General features: G+C 39.7%; 1 protein-coding gene across 4 annotated transcripts in view; it reads left to right on the plus strand.

Annotated features, from left to right (window-relative positions):
- CAB39L (calcium binding protein 39 like) overlaps nucleotides 1-7,422 on the plus strand; it is a 95,007-nt gene extending 87,585 nt beyond the window's left edge. For 2 of the 4 annotated variants that reach the window (XM_036831360.1, XM_036831361.1), the window contains one exon: nucleotides 5,097-7,391. In XM_036831360.1, coding sequence (XP_036687255.1) covers nucleotides 5,097-5,276 — 180 coding nt within the window. In that variant the 3' untranslated portion in view covers nucleotides 5,277-7,391. Of the gene's footprint in view, nucleotides 1-5,096 lie in introns of all 4 variants that reach the window. The other 2 variants (XM_036831362.1, XM_036831363.1) reach the window with 2 other exon arrangements.
- The last annotated feature ends 1,707 nt before the right edge of the window (nucleotides 7,423-9,129 follow it).

A 9,129-nucleotide genomic window follows, 5' to 3' on the forward strand; every position in this document is an offset into this window, starting at 1 on the left:
CACTTGTTTACTTGTATGTGTATAAACTGGACTTACTCTGGACCCTAACTATGTTCGTTGCACTGAAGGGCAAACTGAATTGTTTACTTGCCAAAAATATTTTGTTATCTAGAAAAAGTAACAGCTGAGTCCTAGAGTTTTTTCACAGTTCTTTATTAATAGTCTTTTTCCCCAGGTACCTTCCATAAAGTACAGAAAATGTGGAACACATGACTAAAAGTGTCTTTGCCAGATTATTAGTGGCCAGTTTTTATTAGCTTGCTTGAATAGTTCACGGACTTGAATGAGATGCCATTTCATGTTTTCTCTGCTATTGACGAACAGGATGGTATGATGGGAAAGGACTAGATGGAAGTCATGGAAGTCAAGAGACCTGGGTCTTTGTTGTGGCTCGGTTGCCACCAGTGACTTTGGGCAAATCCATCTGGATCTGTTTCCTCACTTGCCAAATGTTAAATTTAAAAACTTAAATTAAAATCAAAAGTCTAATTCTAAGATACTAGGTTCAGGAGACCTTTGTCTCTGTGATCCTGCCTCTTCCAGAGATATGGCCAACGTGAATTTAGGGATCAGCTATGAGCTGATCTTTCTTTCCTTTCCCTGTTAACCTCCTTAATAGCAAAGGACCATGTTGCCACTGTCTTTTGAACCTAGAGGGTGGGGATGGCCAGTGCCTTTCGGCTCACCTCTCAGAGCTGCTGGAACTCAAGCATGGCCATTGCCGAAAATGGGCCTGAGTGTACTGCTCTGTCGCTCAGATCCTAGCAGTTGGCCACAATAGCCATTTCCATGAAAACAAGAAGCTCCACCCTAGCTTATTCCAAAATCCAAAGGCCAGCTTGACAATTCACCTGAAAAAGTATACAGAACAAGAATGGTTGTCCTCATGAATGGTTCATCTCAAGCCTTGATTTCAGTGTCCCGGGTGCCCCAAAGGAATTGTGCATTAAAGCATCAGTCACCTCTAATCAGCAACTACCTTTAGAGGCAGCAGAGTTCAGAAGCCATAAAAAATAAAAATAAGGAAAAATTTTAAACTTGAAAACAAATTGAACATTTTTTTAGGTCTGTTGTACAGTGTACGGATTCAGTAGAGTTGATCCAGTGATGCCTTGTCTGCAAATTCCACTACGTTTTACATTTATTTTGGATTCAAACAGAGAAGCTTAGTTTGTTCTATATATTTAATCTTCTAAAAAATTTTTTTGGGAATAAAGACTGTTATGAGTTATTGCTGTAGTTACCACAAATGCCAGACAGTTCCTAGCTAAAACTTCCCAGCAGCTCACTTGTAAACTAATGGTAGCCAGGGAAGCCACACGTTTGGCTCCAGTATGTGATTTCCTAACATACTAGGTGTTCTATAAACATCAGGCATTTTGTGTAACAATGTAAACGAGCCTGGGGTACTTTTTTTTAATAAGTAACAATTTTAATTTATGGTAGTAAAGTTCATATAACATAGAATTCACCATTTTGACCATTTTAAAGTGTACAGTTCAGTGGCATTTAGTATTTACAGTGTTATACAACTATTACTACTCTCTAGTTCCAGAACATTTTCATCACCCCAAAAGGAAACCCTATACCCATTCAGCAACTACTCCTCTTTTTCTCTTACCCACAGCCCCTGGCAATCACTAATCTGCTTTCAGTCTTTATGGATTCACCTGTTCTGGATATTTGATATAAATGAAATGATATAATGTGTGGCCTTTTGTGTCCGGTTTCTTCTATTAGCAGAATGTTTTTAAAGTTCATCTATGTTGTAGCATGATCAGTAGTACTTCATTCATTTTTATGTCTGAATAATATCCCATTGTAAGGATATATCACAATTTGCTTATCCATTCATCAGCTGATGGACTTTTGGCTACTGTGAATAGTGCTGCTATGAATATTCATGTACAAGTTTTGGTTTGAACAAATGTTTTCAATTCTTTTGGCATATACCTAGGAACAGAATTGCTCAGTCTTATGGTAATTCAGTGTGTAACTTACTGAGGTACTACCAAACTGTTTTCCATAGAGGCTGCTCCATTTTACATTCCCACCAGCAGTGTACAGGGTTCCAATTTCTCCATTCCTCACTTGTTATTGTTAGTTTTTTGTTTTTTTTTTAATTGTAGCTGGCCTGGTCTCATTGTGGTTTTGATTTGTGTTTCCCTAATGATCTAATGATGTTGAGGATTTTTTCACATGCTTATTGGCCATTTGTATATCTTCTTTGGAGAAATGGCAAGTCCTTTGCCCCTTTTTATTTTATTTTTTAATATTTATTTATTTATTTGTTTTGGTTGTGCCAGGTCTTAGTTGCAGCACATGGGATATTCGTTGAGGCATGCAGGATCTTTAGTTGCGACCTGTGAACTTCTTAGTTGTGGCATGCAAACTCTTAGTTGCAGCATGCATGCGGGATCTAGTTCCCCGACCAGGGATCGAACCCGGGCCCCCCTGCATTGGGAGCGCGGAGACTTACCCACTGGACCACCAAGGAAGTCCCCCTTTGCCCCTTTTTAAAAAAGGTTGTTTGTCTTTTTGTTGTTGTGTTGTATGAGTTCTTTATATATTCTGGACACTAGATGCTGATCATATATATGATTTGCAAATATTTTCTTACATTCTGTATATTGTCTTTTCATGCTCTTGATAGTGTCCTGTGATACACACAATTTTTAAATTTTGAAGAAGTTCAGTTTATCCATTTTTATTGTTGTTGCTCATGCTTTTGATGTTGTAGCTAAGAAACCATTGCCAAATACAAGGTCATGAGGATGTACCCCTATATTTTCCTCTAAAAGTTTTATTAGCTCTTATATTTAGTTTTATTTTATCAGTTTTGAGTTAATTTTTGTTTATGGTGCAACGTAAGGGTATAACTTTATTTTTTTGCATGTGGCTATCTAGTTGTCCCATGTTGAGTGTTTATCATCATTATTATTATGAAAAGGTGTTGGATTTTGTCAAATACTTTTTCTGCATCAGTTAAAATGATCATATGGTTTTCTTTCAATGTACTAATGTGTCATCTTAGTTTCCTAGAGCTTCTATAACAAAGTACCAAAGACTAAGTGTCCTAAAACTACAGAAAGTCACTGTCTCAGAGTTCTGGCAACTAGAAGTCCAAGATCAAGGTGTCAACAGGGTTGGTTCCTCTTGGAGCTTTCAGGGAAAATCTATGCCTCTCTCCTAGCTTCTGGTGGTTGCCAGCAATCCTTGGCATTCCTTGCCTTATAGATGCATAACTCCAATCTCTGTGTCCGTCTTCACATGGCATTTTCCTTTGCGTATCTCTGTGTGTTTCTGTGTCCAAAATTCCCTCTTCCTCTAAAGATATTGGTAATTTGATTCAGGCCCAAGCTAACTCAGTATGAACTGATCTTAATTTGATTACATCCTATTTCCAAATAAGGTTATGTTCACAGGTACCAAGGGTTAGGACTTGAACATTCATCTTTTTAGAGGATGCAGTTCAGTCTAGTACATGTGGTGTATTACATCAATTGATTTTATTATGTTGAGCCATGCTTGTATTTCTGGAATAAATCCCATTTAGTCATGGCATGTAATCCTTTTAATATTATTCTGGACTTTGCTTGTATTTTGTTGAGGATTTTTGCATCTTTATTCATAAAGGACAGTGGTCTGTAGTTTTCTTGTGATAGCTTTGTCTGGCTTTGGTATCAGGGTAATGCTGACCTCATAGAATGAGTTAGGAAGTATTCCCTTGTCTTTTATTTTTTGGATGAATCTGAAATGGATTGGTGTTAATTTTTCTTTAAAAGTTTGTAGAATTTACCAGTGAAATCATCTAGTCCTGGGCTTTTGTTGAGAGGTTTTTGGTTACTGATTCAACCTCCTTATAGAAATAAAAAAGATTATAAGAAAATACTACAAATAATTGTACATCAATAAATTAGATAACCTAGATGAAATGGACAAATCTCTAGAAATGCACAAACTACCAAACTGATATAAAAAAAAAAGAGAGAGAAAATCTGATTCATGGACTCTCATTTCACCTACACCATGAGCCCTTCCTGTTCCAAACTCAGAAATCTAATGTTATCTCCACCTCCTTTGAACCTCCACAGCTTTTCATTTCCCTCTCATAGGTCCTTAACATCCTGGTGTCGTTTTTCCTTCCTCATGCTTGCTGGATTGGAGGAACCTTGAGGGTTCAACCTTGTAGCTCCCACTGTCCCCATAGCCGATCACTGGCCATAGTGTGTTCGGAGTAGAGTTGTGCACTATTGGAGGTTCAGGATGAGGAGGCGGTGTGCAGAGGGGCTGGTGGTTTTTTTTTTTTTTTGGCTGCACCTCGCAGCATATGGGATCTTAGTTCCCCAACCAGGGATGGAACCCGCGCCCCCTGCAGTGAAAGCACAGGGTCTTAACCACTGGACCACCAGGGAAGTCCCAGCATTATAGTTTTGAGTTATTGTGTCCTGTTATTATAGTTGTTACTGTCTTTTATAGTACAGCTGAGTTATTAGCCCAGGATCATGGTTTCAACTAGGAGTGCACGTAAGAATCTTTGTGGAACTTTATAAAAATACAGAGAGCCAGACCTCCCCTCTAGATCTACTGAACTGGAGTCTCTGGGAGGTGGGACCTAGGCAGTTATAAATTTTAAAGCTCCACATACATAAGAAAATAATAACATTGGTGACCTCCAGGGAGAGGAGGTGAGAGGGGGACTTTTCACATTTGTCCTTTTTGAATTTTGAGCCAGATGAATATATTAAGTATATTCAATATATTATATATATTGAATATTTTATATTTTACATATATGGTTATATATTTATATATTATCTATTTCATTATATAGAATTATATATATTTATTTAATTTTATAATCATATTTAGTTATAATGGTAATTTTAAATATATGTTTAAATATATTGAATATATTTGTATATTCTCTGTAGAAAATGGATATGAATGGGGAATTACTCATTTTCCTCAATAAGGAAGTGTAATCTGGGGCTTTCTGTATTTTACTAACACACGTAACAAATGAGACACAGGTGGGATCCGTGTTTTCCCTGATGTGCATTCCTTGTCCTAGGTGTTTGCTTCTCATGTTTCAGGTGTTTGTGGCCAGTCCTCACAAAACACAGCCTATTGTGGAGATTCTACTAAAAAACCAACCCAAACTCATCGAGTTTCTGAGCAGCTTCCAAAAAGAAAGGACGGACGATGAGCAGTTCACTGATGAGAAGAACTACTTGATTAAACAGATTCGAGACTTGAAGAAAACGGCGCCTTGAAGTCTCACCCAGTTTCCTGCCACCGTCACTGTCTCATTTGTTCAGTTTGTACAAAACGTGTCATTTCAAAAAGTAGTCATTCTTGGGAAGGCTTTGGAGGTGGCTATTTTCTTCTCAATTCATTGTTCAGGGTAGATGGATATAAATGTCTGAAAGAAAAAAATTAATTTAGAATAATATATTCATCTTAATCGAGTCTGTGATTATTTATGTGAAATCAGAGCCATTGTTTTAGACATTTATAAAGCAATTTTAACCCTTTCTTGATGAAGGGCAACAAGGCTGTGGGCTTGCAGACCTGAGCCCTCAGTCACCACGAGCCACCAAGTAGTAGGAGCCCAAAGAATGGGCGTCACTGAGTCCTCGAAGAGGATTAAATTCTCAGAGAACTGGGCATGGGGGCAAGACACACGAAACTGTTTTGCCCATCTGTACTTGGACAAACAAATTTCTCAAGGCACCAAGAAAATAAGATCCATGTTTTCAGTCATTACGTATTCTGTTCCCTGCCCATATCTTTTAACTGTAATCATTCATTCCTAACTTCCTAGGGAATTGATGCCCACCTTTCTGCTTACTGCCCCACGTTCCACCCCAGTGGATCTCCTCAGCATGACCAACTCATGGTACACGCACACACACACACTCCCCCACTCTGACCAGGTTAGCATGGGACCAACTAAGTCCAAACAGAATGGACTAACAAGGGTCACGGGTGTAGAGGACTCACGGGGTAGGACCTGCTCACGTGAGAACTTGGAACAGATGGGTAAGAACCACAGCTCTAGCGACAGTCACTGCTGTTTTCCCACAGACTTCTGTCGGGCTAGTGAATGTTTGGAATATTTTCATTCATGCTTCTCATTATGTGGGAAAAAAGTTTCATGGTGAAAGTGTGTTTTAGAGTAGGAATCATTGCATTGAGATGCCTAGCGTGTGCAAAACCATGGGTCCAGAGGGTTGCACAGGCCCTTTATAAATAAGGGAACGTTGCCGTTGGAAGCGCAAATGATTAAATGCATGAAAAAAAAATCCTCAAAGGACTAAAAATTTTTTTCACTTTATTTCTAATAAGCTATCGTTCTAATTTTACATCAAATTCCTTAGTGAAAAGGTAGAAAACCTTATAAAAATGTTGGTCTCAAATACTCTCTTGCATTACTAGGATGGTTAAGGAATTAATTTGTGTGTTTTTTTAAAAGGCCATGGTTTTGTTTTCAGACATCAAGTGTATAAAAACGGAATTTTAAGCTATATTTACCAAGACATTAAAGGTACAATTGTTAATCTGTATTTTTTTCATAATTCTGTTTCCAAATCATGAGTTATTGCCTTCCATAGGAATCTTCACTTTTTACAACATTGGGTACTGTGTTCTTCAACCAGATATTTCTCCACCCAGAGAGGGAAAGATCCCTCTCCAGGATCAGTGCCCTTGTAGATGTAGCATCTGAAGAATCACCCGGTGCGGTTTCATCCTTCTTGGCCGTGTCTTTCCGTGCCCAGCGTCAGATCCTGAGGCAGATGCTGCAGGGCTTGCAGGACCTTCTTGCAGCAGCTCTGGCCAGTGCCGGGCCGTCTGATGACCTTCATTCTTCAGTCACTGAGGTCAGATTATTTTTATAACATTCCCTGACAGTCCATAGTCTCTTCAAATTTGACTTTTCTGATTTTGTTTATTTGTTTAAGAGAGATGAGTGTAAATATTTTTTTTTAAAAAGAAGGCGGCGCAATAATGACCATTGGAAATGTATTTCATTGCTTAAATACTGTTCCACACATCGTGGGACACATGGTTTCAGTTGGAAAGCAAGGCCTTGTTATAATTCTTTTTTGATAAATAAAACATATTTTATTTCCTCTGAGCTTGAATTAGCTCATTCCTAGCAATCCCTTATCCTAGTTTAGTACCTCACAAACAAAACTAGTCTAAAAGGCAATAAATGAAGTAGCTGAGATTTTGCTGTGATACAAATTTGTAGATTATTAACGTGAAAGAGGGAGCAAGAAGCTCACAGTTAAAATATGTTTGCATAAAAGTCACTGTAAATATTGTGAGAATTGCGTTTTGAAAAGGTCATAATTAATAAGCTATTTCAAAAACACACATTTAAATAAAGACTGACTAAATGAAAAGGTGCCACATATTCCTTGGTCGGTTTCATTCCTCTGCATGTCCCGCCTCTGTGTTCTTGTCACTGCTCCAAACAGGGAAAGCCCCAGGCGGAGGGCACCCCAGGCTGCCCAGAGGCCCCACGCCCACTTCCCCTGTCCTTGGCTGTCCCATCCTCCCAGTGAGGCTCACTGCCATTGACCAAGGGCCACCTGTCAGGCAGTATAGAAACACTTCACGTTATTGATGCTTCACCACAGCCAGAGTCATTCCCATTTTATATTTGAAGAAACTGAGGCTCTGAGCAGTTTATCCCAGACAGTGTGGACTAGACTTGGGGTACAAAGCACGGTGGCCGGAGGCCAAACTCCTGCTCTTATTCGTGTTTTCATCCTCAAGGCTGTGAACGAGGGGAGGTCCTGGGGGTGGGGAATTATGTCGTGCCCTCCCCCACTGCTGCCTGGGAGGCTCCCGGGGGTGAAGGTCCTAGAATGAAGCCAGGATGGATTGAAATCATAATGTTCTTGGATGACGCTCTGGCTAAAGCCAGGCATCTGCCCAAATGTTAGGATTATTACCCTGGGAGAAAAGGCCAAGAGGCACTCAGCCCTTGGGCAAGTGTTCTGACTGCCAGCCTCTGCGGGTTCTCGTCCTGGAGGGCTCTGGGGAGCAGTATATGCTGAGGAGGGGCAGCAAGCTTTCCAAAGCCTCTGTCGCCAGCCACACTGGTTGGTCTGTGTGAGACGCAGCTGCTCTGAGCCATAGTGCCATCTGGAAACTACACAGGACTTGAAAGTGATTGTAATAAAGGGAAGGAAAATGAAATTCAAAAATCACTAGGATTTTTTTTTTTAATATGAAAAGATAGTTGTTTCAAAATAGGTTTACAGATCTTTCTACTCTACTATACTAGAGGAAATTTAGATTTATATCTTTTACTTTTTTTTTCTGTTTTATCCAAAAGAATGTTGTACGTATAGCATGTACATCTTTTCATGCGTGTTTTTTCAGGAAGGTTTTGGCTATTTTAATGAGGGCCCATAGTTAGATAAAGGCTGGAAACAAAAAGAGACCTGGAAAAGCTAGACTTAGTCTTTCTAAGAAGATTGAAAAGACAGAAGATGGCTGTGAACAAGGATGTGATTTTGTTTTTGACATACAGAAAGTGCTGTTATGTGACTACCGTAATTAAAGCAAAGTATGACAAAATGATCAGCCTGGCCAGCACTAAGCCTCTTCAGAGACCCTGTCGTATCACTCTTCACTTTATGGAGGAGAGCACTGGATCACAGAAAGGGTGAGTAACTTCTCCAGGTCAAACAGCTGGCAGCAGAGCCAGGATTGAGGGCCAGTCTGACCCCAGAGTCCATGTCTTCGGAAACTAGGCTGCATGTCTGGGCCGCCTCCCGCCAGGCCTGCTCTTCGACTCCACCCCAGGGGCAGACACTTCATTCATCATGGCCCCCAAGGAAAGGAGGAAATATTGGATTCCACCTAAAGGGTAACTCAATAGACAGATTTCAAAAGCTAGTTTCATTTCAGGGGGTAACTTTGCTCCATGTGGTTGTCTGGTGTTGGAAGATCAAATTAGACCTATGCATGGGACAAGGGATTCGATCTTGAATTTCTGTATCATTTTGAGCAATCTCTTGGCTCTACACAGGTGTTACTTCCAAACCACTCTTCTGCATCTGCTTCTGTTTTCCTGACTTACTTTTGCAGTTGGACATAATATCAGCT

The sequence above is a fragment of the Balaenoptera musculus genome, chromosome 18 (assembly GCF_009873245.2).
Source record: "Balaenoptera musculus isolate JJ_BM4_2016_0621 chromosome 18, mBalMus1.pri.v3, whole genome shotgun sequence".
Classification (NCBI taxonomy): Eukaryota; Metazoa; Chordata; class Mammalia; order Artiodactyla; family Balaenopteridae; genus Balaenoptera; species Balaenoptera musculus.